General features: G+C 40.7%; 1 protein-coding gene across 6 annotated transcripts in view; it reads left to right on the top strand.

Annotated features, from left to right (window-relative positions):
- asxl2 (ASXL transcriptional regulator 2) overlaps positions 1–19,368 on the top strand; it is a 164,723-nt gene that overhangs the window by 128,984 nt on the left and 16,371 nt on the right. For all 6 annotated transcript variants that reach the window (XM_007900450.2, XM_042333272.1, XM_007900453.2 and 3 more), the window contains 4 exons: positions 1,481–1,598; positions 8,538–8,681; positions 13,035–13,198; positions 15,993–16,089. In XM_007900450.2, coding sequence (XP_007898641.2) covers positions 1,481–1,598; positions 8,538–8,681; positions 13,035–13,198; positions 15,993–16,089 — 523 coding nt within the window. The remainder of the gene's footprint in view (positions 1–1,480; positions 1,599–8,537; positions 8,682–13,034; positions 13,199–15,992; positions 16,090–19,368) is intronic.

Genomic DNA, 19,368 nt, shown 5'->3' with positions numbered 1-19,368 from the left:
GCTCGCTCCCTCCGTTCAGTGGGCTCCGGCCTGCTTCACGTCCCCCGCTTCGCTTGCCTCACTATTGGCGGGCGGACCTTCTGGCATTCTGCCCCGACCCTCTGTAACTCATTCCCGCAGTCCCTCCACCTCATCCCCTCCCTTGCCAACTTCAAGACCCATCTCAAGACCCTCCTCTTCGACTGTGCTTTCAATCTCCCTGCTTCCCCCCCGCCGCCCTCCACCCTCCCCGATCCCGACCCCCAGCTCGGGTCCAAGACTCTGTCTGTCCAGCACCTTGGAATGTCCTCCCAACCTGAAAGGCGCTTTACAAATGTAATTTTGTTGCTGTTGTTGTTGTTAAATGAGTCCAGTGTCCTGGCCGTTATTGAGAATCGTGTGAATTAGTGTTGCAACCTAGTAAATAGAAGGTCATAGCAGAAACGTGCAATGAAATGTGATCAAATTGCCTCTAATGTGCAATCTTGCTCAGATAGGCCATCAAGGGAAATAGTTTGGGAGCAAGGGTGGGGGAGGGAGGCCGCAAAAATAATTTTCTAAAGAGACGCTTTGTTCAGGTAATAGGATCTCTCTGAGCCACTTGACTTTGGCATAGTACTTCAAGCGCTTTGAGACATCCTCCCGATGTGAAAGGCGCTATATAACTGTAAATTGTATTGGTACTAATCCAAAATGCTCTGTACACTATTAGAATCGGCCATCAAAGGCCAAATCCAAAGATATGGGGAGAAAAATTTATGTGTGTTCACTGAATTTTTAAAATAAAAATCCTGCTGCTAGAATGTGCTCCAGTGAATGCTTAATAAATGTGAACTTGCTGACACAGGCATCATTTCCATTTTACTGTTTCAGTTATACAGAGTCCCTGATCTGGAACATATCTTAACAAATGCTGCATTTTGTTATACTGTAATTTGGGAATGATGTGAATTGCAGGGCACTCGAGGAGTAATTTTGTTTTTAAAGCTGCATTCTGTAAAGGGCATTAAAACTCCCCAAAGCAATAGAGCTTTCTGTCTACAGCAAACCTAATAACGTGTCTGCCATTCAGCTCTGCTGAACATTACCGTTTAATATTAGTCACCTGTAGAATAAAAAAATTAAATTGAGGCTGTTTGAGTATAATTTTAAAAAAAGCTAAAATATAAACTCCTTAGAGAGGTCACAGTATGAGCTTTTAATAAGCTAGAACATGTAAATGTTTATTATCTGCAGATCAATTATTATGATACTACAATATAATTTACGCTGGCATTTTTCCATCAATGTATTTTTCTTGGCCATATTGTTTTTTTTAATGATTAAGGAAACCTTGAGGTCTGCTGAATCTCTTCTGTAAATCTGTCACGTTTATGGTATTTCACTGTCCCAGTGGAAAAAAAGCAAATCAGCTGGTGTGATTAAATGGCTTTTCTATATGCCTGCTCCTATTAATAGGCATTTCTCACTTGACTACAGAAAATGCTTTTGCAACCCACAGGCCTTGAAACAGCAGCAACAGAGAAAGCAGTGTCGGACGGGTTTGCCAGTGTCTTCAAACCCCAGACTGTTACTGAAGTCGGTAAAGGCCTCTGCAGATCAGACAGCCTGCAAAACTGGTATGCACAGTAAGAGGGAATTTTCTAAGCTTTTTTTTTAATATATATTGTGTGTGTGTGTATGTGTTTTTTTAAAAAATGTTCAATTAATGTAGAAGATTTTTTTAATATATAAATGTCAGATTTTTTTAACTGAATATTTTATGTACATTTTAGAGAGGCACTGCAGCAAAATGAAGTACATTAACTGAACTCGTGTCATACGCTGTAGTCTCTGAACAATGGAGCAGTGTGTAAAATTGATGCAAGTGCAATCTCTGAACAATTGAGTAGGCTGTGGGACGATTGCAAGTGCAGTCTCTGGCTGAACAATGGTGTGGTGTGTAGATTGATATAAATACCATCTGCAATCAATGGAGCAGGGTATAGTTACAATACCCTAGAATAATACTGGTAATAGATATCAGCAAGTCAAGATAAACTCCGTTTTACAGAGCATTGCATTCGTGACAAGGGTGAGTACAGCAGAGTATGCTTCTAACAATAACAGAAAGAAAGGTCATGATAAAGGGTGGAAGGATCAGAATTTCTAAAGAATGATCTAAGAAACCGATTGTTTGTCACCAGCTCCTGAAAGGCTTGGCTGAAGACAGTCAATAATAATGTTTTCAAAGGCATGTAGGAGAGACGTAGATACTGATCACGATTCGGAAGAGGGAAGGTGATCAGACAATTTGACTATTTTACACAGAGTGAGTGTGGGGAAAATGTGGAATAGATTACTCAGGGAGACAGTTGCCTCAGCAAATTCAAGAGGTAATTGCATAGAATTTTAGCAAAGAATTTGATTGAGGTGAAATTTAAGTAGATTGTCTTTTAACTTTAGGAGCAGTCAGATATGCTGCAATGGTCTTTTAAGTGCTGTACATTCATGTATTCATATGAATAAAGATTTGCAGGTCTTTAAAGGTTGGAGTGCAAGTGGATATGGCCATAAAAAATTAAATGGATTGTAGGTTTCACATACAAGGTGACCAAAAAAGTCGTGATACCTTACAATGTCTAATAAGTCTTATAGAAATGATGATATATTTTTAAAGTAGGGTAGTTATCATGACTTTTTGGTCACCCTGTATAAGGGCATTATATATGAAGAAGGTAGTGCTAAATTTGTGCAAAACATTGGTTAAGCTGCAATTGAATTATTGCATCCATTATGGAAAGGATACCGCACTTACAGGAAGTGTACAAGGAGGTTTCAAAATGTTGAAGAGTTTTAATAGGGTAAATAGAGAGACTTTTCATTGATTGTTGCCTGTAAAAAGACTGAGGATTATCAACAGAAGGAAAAGTGGTAGACTAAATATTTTCTCTCCACTTAAGGTTGTTATTATAAAAACGTTTTGCTACAAATGGGTATTAAAGATGAGTCCATCACTGCATTTGAAAAGGAATTGGATAAATATAGTATTTGATGAAAAATGATATGTAAAGGCATGGGGACAGATCAGTGATGAGAATAGCTAGTCTGGTTGTTTGGGGGTGAGAGGTAACACAAGAACAAACAGAATGGCCGGAATTTTCTCCTTTTTAGCTGTAAACTTTCTAAGATGTCCGACTCTGAGAGCTAGTGTTCTGGCTCCAATCAACTGGCAGAAATGCGAAGCAATCCTATCAAAAATGTATTTCTCTGTTAAAAAAAANGTAGAATAAGTGGAAATCTAAATTTCCGACTGTGAAGTATTTGGGTGAGAGCACCTGTTGGAGGTTTTACTGCAATGAACCAGCGAAGCCCATGAGCCCAGAGGACAAGTAGATTATGTTGCACAAAATTCCATCTTACCGTTTGTAGAGTTAATGACAGTAATTGGAGAATAAAATAATGCATCCGCATCTAAAATTAAAGCAACCTGATGCTTGATTATTTACATGGTCCCTCTTGGCGATGTCATATCCAGATACAGGGTCAACTTCCACATGTATTTGGATGACACCCAAATGTGCTTCTCCTCCTCCAGCTGCAACTCCAGGTCCACTGATGTCCTGTCTGTCTGTCAGCCATCAAGGCTTGAATGAGTGAAAACTTCCTGCAGATGTATGTCGACAAGGTGGAAGCCATACTCTTTGGCTCCCGTCAATGTCTTCTCTTCTGCGGCTCTGACCTCCTCAACCTCTCCGAACAGTGATAAACGATGGAGCCTTGGGTTATGCTGGAGGTGACAGGGCAGGGGTGGGAGGAACAAGCATTTGCGGAGATGAAGTGATGCCGATTGGTTAAATAGGATTTGAACCTGGGCAAGTGCGGTGAGTGAAGGAGGAGTGGCGGTGGAGGATGATGGCATGTTCAACTGTGTTGAATTCAGGGGAGAGGACAAGGAGGCAGAGGGAGCCCTGTTCCGAGCAAGAGACAACGTAATTTTTGATTTTCACAAGCGCTGTTTCTGTATTGTGGACAGGGTGGAAACCGGAATATAGGGGCTTGAGCAGGGAGTGGTGTGAGTCAAGTTGATTTCCAACAACGCAATCCAGAATTTTAGCAAGCAAAGGCAAGTGAAATTAAAATGGGCTGGTAGTTTGCAATGTTAAAGTGATCAAGGGTGTTTTTTTTTTGAGGATGGGAGTGATGATAGTGGTTTTGAGGGAGTATGGGTTGGAGCCTGAGGAGAGGGTCTGGTTGACTGAATCTGCCAGCATATGGCAGAGGAGACGGAGTTGAGTGACCAGCACCTGGATGGAGATGGGGAGTAGGTGGTGGCCTTCATGTTGGTGATAATGGTGGAGAGGAAAGAAGAAATGGGAGCAAAGAAGTTTAGGGTGCGGGCAGTGGTAGAAGTCTTAGTTCAAGGATTGGGTGATGTGGAAGGCATGGTGGGGGAGGTTCTAGGGGACACGGGGAGGAGGAAGAGGCACCCCAGCTGATGTTTTCTAGCTTTGAGACAAAGTCCAGGACCTCTTCACAATTGGCGTTAGATGTAAGGATCTAGAGTGCTTGAGGGTGTGCGGAGGAGGTGATGAGTGGTCGAAATCAGCATTTTGGGGTTACTTTTTTTAAAAAAAGTTTAGCCTGGGAATAGAAAGCAGTTTTGACCTGTAAGAGCTAGTGGTAGTAGATACAACGATGCTCTCCACCCAGTCAAAGTGTGTAAAATTCTTGAAACCAATGTCTTTCCCACAATGACACCTGTGAAATTGCCGAGTGCTCAAAGCAATGGCACTTGCCCCAAATTCCAGGGAATTATGACATCTTTCAACATTGCAGGGGAGCAGTAGGAGGACTCCGAGCAACAACCGCAAAAACAAATTATACTCAGAAAGACATCTCAGGGAGCAGGAATCTATGGCATATTTCTCAGCCTAATTGGCAGATTCAAGGAGAAACAAGCAACCTTCTCAGCCATATTGATAATGTGGAAAATCTGATGCTTTGAAAGAATATAAACTCCCACAAATGCCATACTTGGATATCTTTTATTGTTTCTACGAAATATGGGCTTTGATGGTTATAATGGCATTATTTATTCTTTGAGGTTAATTTGCCACCAATTTACTATCTTTGCAATAGTCTCTTCAAGTTTAATGTCCTTGAGAGACTTTCATATGTATGGCAAATTATATTTATGCCCATAGATTCCATCTATCTACTAATAATCTTCTTTCTATATTTTTCACTAATGAATATAGCCGAAACATTTTGTTTTGAAGAGAGCCTATGATGTGGTCAGATGTGTAATAAAGGTTTATTGACCCTATAAACTAAGCTTTACTGTTCAGAGCTCCTGTGCAGGAGATTTGATGGGAATAGTAGGGTTTTGGAGATGTAAGACAGAGCATAAAGAGACGTAGGCAGCTAGCATAACATCCAGGCACCAGTGTCAGTGGCTCAGCCTCCTTCTACGTACTGTGAGGCGCTTTGAAACGTCTCAACGATGTGATAAGGCGCTATATCACATAATTACGTGGATTTTAGCACCCTATCTAGGCTGTCAGAGGTCCCATTGTATGCCAGGTTATGGTTGGTAGTGCTGCTTCCCACTTGTTGGATGGTTCGAGGGAATCTGTGAGCCTCCCCCAGAATATCTGAGCACAATTGCTTAAAAGCCGCAAACTGTCATTAACTCTTTCGAAACTTGTTGAAATTTGATCTCGTTATCATGTTGGTTAATTTCCCAACATTTTCAAGCGCTTTCTTTCAATGTCAGGTTAATGTCAGGAGATTTGAACAGTCCGAACAGTGGAACCTCAAACAAATAAGTTGCCCTTCAGAAAAATAATGAAATCAAAAATCAAACAGAAAGTACAACGTGCCTTTGTATAGTGACTCTCACGTGGGATGAACTTCTGAGATCTTCACAGGTGAAAGAGGTCAACAACAACAACTTCCATTTATATAGTGCCCTTCATACGGGGTAGGGTCCTGGAGGTCCACAAGCAGAGAGGAATAGAGGAGGAGTTTGAGAGTGTTATATTCTTAACAGGGTTTGGAAATCAGGGAGGAAGGCACAAAGCAAATGGGTTTGGAGAAAGTTCCAGAGAGCAGGGGCAGAGTGATTGAAGGCTACATGTAATGAGGTGGTGGTAGTGGGCCAGAGTCTGAAGAGAGGATATACGGGCAGAAAAATAGAGGTGGAAGGGATTGCAAAGGGAGGGAAATTTCTGTTCGGAAATAATATCTCACGATATAACATAGTTTGGGACATGACATGTCACGCGACTGCCAGGATGGTGGAAAGCAAAGTGGATGGACCTTGGTCTTGTTTCTCCCAGCAAATTCTTATGAGGGAGTGGCAAGATCATGGAAGGATTTGAAGGTTAAGAGAAGGATCTTGGGAGCTAGTAAAGCCTGGTAAAGGTGAAAGTAATAGACGTGTAGAGCTTACTGGAGTTCATAATGGATATGCTGGAGAACTAAGATGGTTTATTAAAACTCTGAACTGCAGAGCTAACATTGTATTGTTAGCTTTGATCAAATAGCAACATGTTTAAACGTTTATGTAATAGAAAATTAGGAAAGTGTTTATATCCCAATACAATTCCAGCGTCACAGGATTCCAACAGATGGAATTCTGATAGAAAAGCACAGCCCTTCAAAGCCTCTGTGTGCTGAAGCACCCGGCACAGGATGTGCGCTTAACAGTTTCACAACCAGCTAAGTCCCAGGACTGACTCTGCCAAAGTTGTGGGTGTATGTGTGTTGGGGGAGGTGGGGGGGGGGTGGGTGGTGTTAGATGGAGCTTAGTTCCTTCCCCACAGTGAGAGAGAGAAGTTAGCAGGAAAAATGTCTGAGGAGAGGCCTCCTGGATCCAAGCCTTTGTCTCAAATGAGAGAGGAATCTGAGAAGGGAATGGAACAAAATGAGCAACTGTATTTCTTTAGGTGAAATACTTATGGTGAATTTTCAGTGCCTTGTTTTGAACAATTCAGTTTAAGTGTTTGCTGCAATCTAGTGTTTTAATAAAGCAGCAATAAAGTAACTACTATAACAAAGCTGTAAAGTGTTGTGCAATGGAAAATCAGTTTTAACTGCATAATAAATTAGGGACATGACGCATTGTAAATGTCTTGCACAATTATTATATGCAAAAAAAGCACCGACCATATCGTATTTAAAGGGCATCACTGTTGTATTTGGCTAAACAATGCAGGAAATTCTCACTTTCATCGAATTGAGGATTCAAGCTCCAATGGGAATTGTGGTTTGAATGAACTGATTTGAATAGTTTGGGTTTCTGCTGTGAGATTGATCTTGCAAAAGTAATTGAAGGGGGGAATAACAGTTCTGATTCTTATCCTTAAGGCAATGCCATTGCTCCTACCATGTGTGCCTTCCCGCAAGCGCCATGCAATCATAAAGTACAATAGCTTTGTGAGGTTCGTACTGTTATGTATATCTTTACAGAAGAAAAATTGCTACATCCCACCCGGATTTCATCGAGAATAAAATTCCAATTCTTACCTAAATCTGCTAGAAAGGTTTCTTCTCTTATTTCCCTCAGTCTGTGAGTAGTCTTACCCTGTACCCAAATGAGAAATCTAACTATTCAAATAGGTTGAATAAAATAGAGCAAATTGGTGCCATTGCAACGAACATGAAAAAACAATTACTTATATTCCACATTCTCTAATGTTACTGTAATGCAGCTAATCGACTGCACGTTGCTCTGGGCAATATAGCGATGGGGAATGAGAGCTGCTTTGTTTCTGTCTGCTTCATCTACCTTTTAATCAGGACCAGCATGTGAGGGGAAAAAAACAATTTGGGGCCATTTACAGAATTCCCAAACCTCTTTTACTTTTTAATCTCATTATAGACTTCTATCTATAGATAGAAAGAGAGTGAGACCATTGCAATTTTCACCTGTCATGTTTTTACTGCATCGATTATTGAACTATCCCCTCCAGATGGTTTCAGGAGCACAGCTCGAGTGGATTTCTTCTGTGTGACACCTTGTTTTTACAGCATATTTGGTGACAAATCACTGTTCAGTGTGCTGTATAGACACAGTGTTAAGTGGAACAGCACATGTTAAATTGTGTTCTTTGTGCTCATGCTCACACGGCCACCTTCAGCTGAGAAGGCAGGTAAATGATTTAGATTTCCACAATTCACGATCTGCTTGAGTGAAAAGAGAGCCTCGGTTTGAGGGATCAGGTAAAATTTTCCCCACCCACAAAATGATGGAAAGATAACTATTCCTGCATAAAGTTTTAAAATCAGTTTGTGAACTCTACCAGTGTTCTCCTTTGGCATGTACAAATCGCAGGTTTTAATAATAATAATCATCCTTGCATTTGATATAGCGCCTTATCACATCTTCGAGACGTCTCAAAGCGCTTCACAGAAATATACTGTCAAGTGAATTGATTGTATATTTTGTGGGTGAACTGCGGCAGCCAATTGCGTACAGCAGTGTCTCACCAACAGTCGTGGATGAGGGAACCCAATTTTTTTTTGAGAGATTATTAGAGGGTCTGATAATAACAGAAGTGTTGTCTCTGCAGGCTGGGAAGCGAAACAATCAGATGGACGTTCAGCAAGTCCTCAGAATTCAACCTCCAGCACATCCTCCTCTTCAGGTAAAATGGAGCCCATCCTGCCAGCACTGACCAGGAAACCCTCCCAGAGGTCTGAGCGACTCAATGCAAGTACGTTTTCTAAAAAATCAGCATACGTGTATACATTTGTACATTCTGTAAAAAGAGGAACTTCTGTGGATGAGGAAAAAGAGCTTGCCTTTGATTTGAAAGAGAGGGTTGTTTTTGTTAATGATGAATCGAGGCAAAAGGTCAAACCCCATTGTTCAGGACATTAACAAAACGCAAAAGAGTGGGAGTGGAAGGTAAGATAAATTGAGAACCGGTTTCATTTGTGTTTCTAACATTATAAAAACAAGTCAGAGCCTGCAAGTTCAACATGTTTTATATTGCTGCCTAACACAGTCCTTATTTTTTTTGGAAAAATGAAACTTCTCTGCCCTTAAGCCTTCACAAAGTTGTAGACCACTTTCTGCTCCCAGACCTGCCTGTGTTACTCTGTATTGAAGTGCTGGAACACAGGCCTCAGGGTGATTTAGCTTGTCAGCTTAACTTCCTTTCCTCTCTAGCTATGAGCAAGTACTCAGCCTCAACTCTGCATCTGATCAGCCACCAATAGCAAGGCGTCTCCTCTGCATGAAGAGTTGCTCCCTCACATCCTATTACTTGTGTGTCAGTGTACAATCTGCCTGCTGCATTTTTGGGCCAACTATGAATTCAATTGTATAGATTCAAAGGTGTTTTATCAAAGAAAATCCTAATTTATTCTTTTGATTTTTTGGCAACCTAAACCCTGCTTCAATCATCTGCAGAATCAAGGAGAAACAAGCAACCTTCTCTGCCATATTGATGATGTGGAAAACCTGAAGCTTAGAAAGAATATAAACTCCCTAATCAATGCAGTCCTGCTATTCATTCATCCGTTGGGAGCGAGGCTCACAGCAGGATGGAAATGGCAGAAAATTAGTTTTGTCGTCCAGCTGTGTGAAATGGTGGTCCTTTGTGAGCACTCCCGCTGGAAACTAAGCAGAGAACTGCTACATGTGCGTGTAGTCAAATGGACTCAAAACCTATGTTCGGAGCTGATAAAAATCATTTTAAACTAGTGGCCTCTAAACTGCGATAAACTCTCATTTATAAACAGTGAAATGTTACGACCTGGATCTCTACGCAAAAGTTAATCCACGGAAGTCACAAATGACATTGGTACTCAAATGAAGTTACTTTGAAAAACATTTAGAATTTCAACTTACAAATCCTTTTATAAATCTCACAATTTAGACTTCAAGGTGATAGTTTTTGTTAAAAGCTATTTTTATGGATCCATTTTTGAAAGAGAAACCTAAATATTTTTCTCTCCTACTTGGAAGTCAGGGGTCTGTTTCTTGTACAAGTAATAGACTATAAAGCTCCAGGACCATCAGGGATTTATCGATCTATCATTCCGACAATCAAAACAAATTTTTAGACTGACATCCAAAATTTCAAAATCAGATGCTGAAAGCCCAGATTTCTCCTACCCACATTTCCATGTAGCATTCCTTCATGATACATACAAGTCATATTGGTACATATACTTACAGCTCTTTCTCTCAGAATCTGCCGGAATTGGGCCTGGCATCCTGCAGTATACACCCCAGCGTTTGTTAAAATTAAAGGAGAGATGATAAAAATGGGGAGAAGGAGCAGTTATTTCTCTTCCTGCTTTTGTTCCGAAGATATTCAGGTATTCACAATGGAGTGAGTTTCAAGAACACATGACTTGCTTTATCTCAACTGTGGCTGTGGTTCAGCTGGTTGGCAGGAACCCAGAGCAAAGAGTGGCATGAATACAGCAAGCCTAATCTTCCAGAAATTGATTTTAAGAATGAAAGGAATGAAAGGGCGCAAAACGTCAAAACATCAGATCCTCACTTTGAATTGAAGATATTTAATTATGGGTCACTGCCCAGGTGGAAGTATCCTATAAGATGTACCGTACAGAGATTGAGTCCATTGTTCAGTGTTGTATTTTTCAAATTACTATGCATCCAATTTAATTACTGTCTATAAATTCAATTTCATTCTGGAAAAGAATTAAATTACTGCTTTGTTTTCTGTAATAATGTTGATTCCTGCAAATTCTGCAGTTAGTCAAGTCCCTGACATTTCACAGTACAGAGAGGAGATTGTTAGTTAAGGTGATTGGGGAGTTATTCTCTTGTTCAAGTAAGCAATAAAAGTACTCCTTGAGGTATTACAGAGGGACCTCCTACATGACTGAAGTATCCAGATGCTAGAGCTTGTCTCTTTATATAGAACCTTTTACAGTACAATATAAACTTACATTTATATAGCACCTTTCATATCAGGAGTACACCCCAAGATATTGGACAAGACCACGGAGGGATTTAAAGGTTGGGACAAGGATCTTGATCTCGATCCACTGAGAAATTGGGAGACAATAAAGCCATTTCTCAGTGGATCGGGGGATAGGCTCCCGAAGTCTGTTATGGGACTACAAGATGCAGAGTTGTGGATAGTTTACAGCTCATGAAAGGAAGAGGTGGGTATTTCGGCAAGCGAGGAGTTGGTGTTATCTAGCCTGGATGTGATGAATGTGTTTATTCAAGTCTCAGCAGCCCAAGGGGGAGGTAGTGACAGAGGGTAGGGTAATGCACATTATGAAAATGATGCCAGCCATGAAACGATGATGGTGGGGGAAGACTTAGGGTTTCGGGAGGCTTTTAAAGATGCACAGAGAGGGAGTGACACTGGGGGATTTAGGGAGAGAATTTCAGAGGATAGAGGCGTAGAAGCTGAAGGTGTGGCTGAGGGAGTATAGAACACCCAGCAAGCCTGTGTTTGCAGAACAGAGGGGTTTAGCAGGAGAGTGAGGCTGGAGGTCATGCAGTAGGGAGGAGTAGGGGTGTGTAGAGTTCTATAGGTGAGATTTGAGTATCTTGAAGTCAATCCACTGGGAGCCAGTGGCCTGATGAGGGTGGGGGCAATGGGCATGCAAAACTTAGTGCAGGTCAGAATGCGTGTGGGTGAATTTTGGATGTAACTTACAAATGTCAAGTTTTAAACTCCTTTTCTACTGCATGACTATTTTAAAGTATGTGTGACACAAACATGTCTCATCATGAGATGTGAAACTGAGCAGAATTTCGCAATAGGAGGAATAAAAGATCAGCTTCTGTGTGGCAGAGTTCACTCATGGAAGATTTCTGATTTTGAAACAGTTAAACCAGTGTACAGCGTGATATTATAACACTTAACACTGTATATTGATTTAAGAGACATAAAAATGACAACTTGACAAGTGTTCAAGGTTTAGAAGCCTTTCATATTTATTTAAAATTGTGTTTTTGCACTTATGTTAGTTGTCCGGGGTTAATTAATTAAAGTAAAACTATATTGATGTTTCAGTTGTTTTATTGCTGTAATATTAGGGTTTTATTTCAAGTGACTGTGTGTGCAGAAAATATATAAACCCAATTGGACCAGGGAGACTGGAGTGTTCGGACTTTCCAGCAATCAAGGGGTTAAGACTAAACAAACTCACTTTACTTTGCATCCTTACAACTTCCATTGAAACACTTTGATCCCATCATTCTGAGGTGAATTTACTTCGGGTTCCCTGCTGCGCTAACTAGCTGCACCAAGACGAGCGTTCAATAAGTAATGAGTTTGAGCAGCATCAACTCATTTCCACGTGAACCCAGACCCACAATGTAAAACTGCCCAGTAATTGAGAGATCAAATGGCTGAATCACCTTCTTCCCATCTGAAACTTTGTGATCTTGTGAATTTGCAGATTCGTTAGAGAGACATTAAGTTAGTTGGTATTAAATGGAAATATTTTTGCTGGCGCACAACAAAGCTGCTGACTAGAAGGTGATCAAAGCCACACGTGTTGAGCTGCACCTCACTTGGATGTACTTCTTACTGACAATAGTACCCCATTTCCCTGCCTCAACTCTCAGACTGAGGAGGGCAAAATTAATTTCCATCGTAAATTATGAAAATGTGGAAATAAGATGTCTTTGATTTTAAAGGTAAGCTTTGATGTAAGTATTGGGAAATAAATTCCACCTAGCTCTAAGGTCAAACTTATATGCTTGGAAATTTGATACATTCCAGAATTGAGCAAATTCTTGAATACAGTCTTAATTTTGAAATTGCTTTTCTACAAGTTCTTTGAAGACTGATAGCTTTTTACTCAATAAAAACTGATGTAAGAATTGTAAGTATGTAAAGTAATAGTAGAATAGGACTGTGCAAACCTGATGACAATTTATGTGAATGCAGGCGGTAAGAGGTTAATCTTGTTTGATCTTAATTTTTCTCATTGCATTTCTCGTTCCTTGTTTTATATTCCAAGCCCTTCCATTTGTTGAGCAGTACTAAATTGTAGATTTACAACAGTGAGTTACAATTACAAATTATTCTTTTCTTTCTGCCTCCCTCATCTACTTTTAGGGCAGCTGAAAAGGTCAAAAGCCACTGATATTGATGTAGAGACACCAGACTCCATACTTGTGAACACAAACTTGCGGGCTCTTATAAACAAGCACACATTCTCGGTTTTGCCTGGAGACTGCCAGCAACGATTGCTCCTGCTGCTTCCAGAGGTGGACAGACAGGTCTGTGAATGACATTGATTACTTACATAACTAGGGTTACTCAATGGACAGGAAATACATTGAATAAACAACAACAGCAGCAACAACTTGCACTTATATAGTATCCTCCACGCAGGGTAGTGTCTCAGAGCGAATAAATATTTGAGGAATAATATAAAAGGACCCTTGGGGAAAGAGCAGGGAATTTGAATTGGGATAAGGGAAATAAATTATTTGAAAAACAACATACAACAACAACAAACCTCATTTCTATAGTGACATTCACATTGGGAGGACATCCCAATGTGCCAATTTAGAAAGTTATGAGGGAAAAGCAGGTAACTGGGGTCATGTGAGTGGAGAAACTCGTCCCAGCCTAAATAAGTTTGATGGTTCGAATGATCCTTGTTCTGTGCTGTAATTTCTTGGATACTATGGACAGCTGGAGGCTTGCTATATGAAAAATTGATTTGTCCATCTTTGCAGCAGCTCACACAGATGCACTCAGGTTCAGAATTCCCCTTGATGAGGTAACTTGAATTAATGAACAAAGCCGTCCCAACCCCCTTATATTCTCTGTAGTGTAGATGAAAGAGCACGCACAGCTTGATGGGTTCACAGATACAAAGCACATAAGATAAAAGAAAACCCCCAAAAGGAAGTGGGATTAAGAGGATTACCTACAAAATGAAGTGAATTAGAACTCTCTACTTGTCATAACCTGTAATAACATATGACATGCCTAAACTAAGTGTACCTCTAACAGATGAAACACAGAATGCTAAGGGTAAAATGAACAAACTAAGATTGGTTGAAGAAAGGTTTTCTTAAAAAATCGAAGTGAATATGATTGAATAAACTAGTAAAGTAATAATACAATACAAATTTTTATTTATGTAGCGCTTTTCACACTGAGGACGTCCAGAGATTCTGGGTTATATAGGAGTAGACAACGACGTATCAATGTGGGAGCTGTTGCAGTGCCATGTAATTGAGGACGTTCTGCACTAGATAATACATTTTCTGACCTAGGTGGCTTCAATGGACACGTTAATTACTCCCTCTAATCAGAGATATAGACCGCTGTCATTTTGACCAACCTGTGTTATGGATCTCACACTGACTTCAAAAAGGTTCCATATTAACCTGGTTGTAAATAAGTCAATAGAATTTATGATGTCAGAAAATCCCGAATGTAATTTAACATGGCTCCCATGTACATAGAATCTTGTCTCTGGATTCAGAACTATGATTTACCAATAGCAGTTACATTTTAAGCACATGAGTGCTGTTCGTGGGATTTTGTTGTGTGCAAACTTGCTGCTGTGTTTACCTCCAGCAGTCGCTACATTTCACAGCAATTACCTGAGAAGAACTGCTTTGAGGGTCTGTGGGGTAATTTCAGGACAAATACCAGGACATTTTTCTTTAGGCAGAGGGGAATTAACAACTGGAACAGGTTATCAGGAAAAGTGATTGGGGCTAGGATATAGGACTTATTTAAAAAGTAGCTTGATGCTGTGATGGGGGATGATACATGGATGTTCTGGAAGGATGAGATCAGATGGGCCATTGATTGCAATTACGATTACGAGACAATTATAGATGATCCTATCTTTAGTGATATAGTCTGGGCAATTGTTGCACTGACGAAATATCTAAACCAAATATGGAGAATGTGATGATGAAGTGAAAGAGTGTATGACATGCTATCATACCACAGAGATCTCTTTGAACCTTTGATAATCACATGGTACAGTTTCACAAGCAATAAATACAGAGAAAGTTCACATGAATATAAGCCTAAAAAAACAATAATAATCCTTAAATTTCGGGTTGCCTTTCACGTCGGGAGGACATCCATGGCTCGTCCTCCTGACGTGAAAGGCGCTATACAAATATAATTTTGTTGTTGTTGTTGTATTTGTTATAGGGGTTCACGTTGCTACCAAATCTCAAAGCACTTCACAGGAATTGCAACAGTAATACAATACAGATTTACATTTATATAGCGCCTTTCACATTGGGAGGAGGTCTCAAGGTGCTCCACAATCTAAGGTTTGCACTTGAGATGGGAGGGTGGCTCAAGTGTTGAGGGAGGGGGACCGAAAGTGCAGTCAAGGAGACAGACCTTGGTCTTGAGGCAGACCTTGGTCTTGAGGCAGACTTTGAACAAGGCAAGGATTGAGCTGAAGGGAATTCAGGATGGAGTTCCAGCAAGTGGGGTCAGATACACTGAACGCCTGACCGCCAAGAGTGGGGCAGGGAATTCTGAAGTAACCAGTGCTCACTGAGCGGACGGAGAAACCAGGTTTAAGGAGGTTACAAAGATACGGTGGGACAAAGCAGTGGAGGTTCTGACAGGTTGTGCATCCAAGTAATTTATGCTGTAAAGCCATTGTAAAGTGTAGTAACTGTATTATGTAGGTAAGTATGGAATGTTAAAAAGCTTTTCCACAGAACATGTGGAATTGGCCTCACTGTTGATTCTAAAATACTTTTTAATCACCCAATGAAGAGTTCCACTGTGGGGTACCAGACCCCATATGAGCCCTGCTGGCACACACAATGTTATCTTGCTGTGCCATGGTGGCAGGAAGAGAATGTGTGAAAGCAACAACACAGGGTGAAAGAACTGGATTGAAAATGTGATTAACACATGTAAATTAAAAGGAAATTGTATGCTCATAATCTTGTTTGTATCCTATTTAAATGCAACATGTACATGTTGTTATCTTTTTGTAGGGATTGTAGCAGAAGCCAGACGCTGCTTTTGTGACGCTTATCCTAATGTTTGTTTGAATTTTTCTGTTAGGTGGGTACAGATGGTTTGATGCGTTTGAGTACTTCTGCACTGAATAATGAATTCTTTACTTCTGCGGCCCAGGGCTGGAAGGAACGCTTATCAGAGGGTGAGTAATTTTTATCCAATGTATATATTAAAAAAAAGAATAGTGCTTGTCTGCCTTAACTCTGCTGAAAAATGAGAATCACAATGAACTATATTAAAGTCTAATCTAAACTGACAGAAGGGTAATTTGTATGTAGATGTAGAGGATATGCACATTTGGCAATGTGTTGTGATAAATATTTCCATGGCTGACGTCATGAATTGAGGTACTTTTAAGCCACAGCTTAAAACAAGTTGGATTCACATAGAGTCCTTCACATAGAAAAATATCTTGGAGTGCTTAACAGGGATGTGGATAGACTCTGAGAAAGGGAGAGGGGAGGACGGGGAGTTGCCCGTTGGTGCGTTCAACGAGGTAGGCTTTGAGGTGGGACTTAGAGATAGAAAGGGAGAAAAGGAGGGGTTGTGACGGAGTGGTGGAGGGAGGGAGTTCCAGAAGGTTAGGGGAGAAGGAATTTTTTTTGTTTTTTTGGGGTCAGCTGGGAGTCTGACACAAGTGGAATGCCATCACCGTGTGTCTGTGTGCACGGGTCTCTGTGCGCGCGTCTCTCTGTGTGTGTGCGCGTCTCTCTGTGTGTGCGCACGTCTCTCTCTGTGTCTGTGAGCGTCTCTCTCTGTGTCTGTGAGCGTCTCTCTCTGTGTCTGTGAGTGTGTGTGTGTGTCTCTCTCTCTGCCTGTCTGAGTGTCTTGTGTCTGAGTGTGCGTGTGTGTCTCTCTCTCTGTGTCTGAGTGCGGTGGAGGGCCCCGAGAGGCAGGAGATGGTGAACCTCGCAGTCACACTGGTGTTTCCTTCCCCGCCCCACCCTTCTCCTTTACCGCCCCCTCCCCCTGAGTGGGCCACCCAGTTTTGTTAAAAAAAGCATTATTTTATTTTGCAACAATCTAATATGTGTTATCTCTTCATGTTTGGTTTTCATCAATAAAGTGAAAAATGTAGGTTGGCAGTAAAATGTACCTGTCAATAGCACCAATCAACTTCCCGCTATTTTCTGCAAAATTAGCAAAATTTCTCCACAAATGTCCGCAAAACTGGTCAAATTTCCCCACAATTTTTGGCAAATATTTCCGCAATTTTCTGTTGACCCTTCTGATGAGCCAGGCTGTTTGTGCTGTCGTCAGCAGTGCCTTGGAATACTGCGGACCTGCCTGGGCTCAGGAACCGGACTACCAAGACCACGACAGAGAGCTTGATTCCGACATTCCATTGCCAGGCATGTCACCTTGGAGCCAATTTGTCTCCAAGGAGACCCCAGTTAAGAGAGAAGGAATTATCACTTGTTAAAAAAAATTTCATTGTGGTCACCACACATTTTAAAATTTGATTTTTTTTATGATGACGATAACCAAAACATTACTAAACTTTCCAGCCTACACTTGTGACATTATTAGGTCACTGTGCTGGTTACACGTGGGATGTATTGCAGAGCATCGTGTCCTGCATAAGCATCTCATCCTCAGACACTCATTACACTTAGCACATAACAATGAAACCTAACACATTTGCTTTTCCTTCTTCTGCCAAGTTAACAGATTGAACTGTGTGGGACGCATGCAAATATTATAGATATAAAATCTCTACCTTTTCTGAAGGTGATCTCCTGTAATCTTTAGTCACAGTGAGTTCTTGTTCAGCTAGGAGGGTGGAACATTATGAGCTATTGCCCTCCACTGCCATCATGACTACTTATGAATGGCACAGCTGGGTTTACATAATTCTTGTCGCTGGAATGAAAAAATTTGCTTTCATTCCCATTTGATCTCACCATTCCAGAATTTACAATTCGAATAGAGGTATCTATTTTCGAGTCCTAGGTTTGTCTATTCGTTCTTTTTAAGTCATCCTTTTGTTGCTCTCTGCACTGCCTATGGCTTGGGCAGTTTGTGTTGTACACCAAAAGTTATGCATTATTCCAGCTGCAATCAGAGTCCAACCAGTGCACTATCCAGTTTCACCATAGTTTCTTCACATTAACCTATGCAATGTCAATTTCAGTGTTGTACTAAACTGTTGAATTCATAACTGTCATCAACTCTATTTTAAGAAGGAACCTTAACTGGTATGTAAAGCTTTCATTGTAGTTGGAAGCGAGATGAAAAGATACACCCACATGCCATCTGCTTTTTATATATAAAGAAAATTGGGATATGAAGGTTGGCAGCTTCTTCACGTGTGGTGGTGCATTGGTGGGGGAAGAAGTGTGATGTTTTGCATATTGTTTCCACAATTTGCCTGGCTAATTATTTCACAAGAATAGTTTGGTCTTTCTATAATAATAATCCTTGCTTTTGATAAAGCGCTTTACCAAGTCCCTTAGACGTCTCAAAGCGCTTCTCAGGGTGTACTGTAAAGTGAATTGACTGTATTTTGTGGGTGAAAATTCTTTTCAATTTCCTTGATATCATGCTAAGCACCCAACTATCCAAATGAAGCACTGATGAGTTTTGCAGTTCTTCTTGTCCGTCTTGGCTTGCCTTAGCCATTAGACCTTTGCTTGACGAAGTTAAGGACCTGTCAAAAGTCTACAAGTCTCTTTGATTGGACTGCCATTCTGATGAACATGCACTAAATTACTGCAGACCAGTCTGACTATTCCAGGACTGTATCTTCAGTTCAGTTGAAGCCCAGTTCAATTAAATGTAACCCCAACAAGACTATTTACTTCTCTCTCTCTCTCTCATCTGCCTTCTCCTAAAATCTTCTTAGATGACTTAAAAGGTTGAAAATCTGAATGAACCTCTAACATCCTGGTCTAAGTATGGTGTTTAACTGACTGAAATCCCAGAGATGTTGTAGCTTAGTGCTGATAAACTATTTTTAGTTTACTGCATAATTCCAGACTGTGGATATTCTTATTACTGCAGGACAGCTCACTGCATGATTGTAATCTCTGTGTACCACTGTCTCTTTGAAATACTTATTCTGCATTTTCTACAATGAGGTTAATAATTTGGTTTCACGGATGACTGCTATTCCTCCAGGACTGCTGCAGCTTCCTCATTTCTTCCACAAAAGGCCTGGAGTCAAACTGTTGACGATCATTGCTGCCATCTGTAGCAGCAGCAGCAGGCAGGACCTCATTTGCTGTGGACAATTGATAAGAATCATGATCTTAGTTTCTGTCTGATTGTCAATTCTGCAAGAAAACCGCAACATTGACATTGATCAGACACCCAGTTGTGTTGCTAAAGTAACCTTAGCAACACAACTTTCGGTATTGTATTGTACTCGAGGGGCTGAACGGTCTTCTTCTCTACTTATATTCGTAAGGCATTGTTCCTG

This window comes from Callorhinchus milii, unplaced genomic scaffold, assembly GCF_018977255.1.
Source record: "Callorhinchus milii isolate IMCB2004 unplaced genomic scaffold, IMCB_Cmil_1.0 Scaffold3, whole genome shotgun sequence".
Lineage (NCBI taxonomy): Eukaryota > Metazoa > Chordata > Chondrichthyes > Chimaeriformes > Callorhinchidae > Callorhinchus > Callorhinchus milii.
The sequence above is the reverse complement of the archived record's forward strand: the minus strand, read 5'-3'. Positions and strand labels throughout refer to the sequence as shown.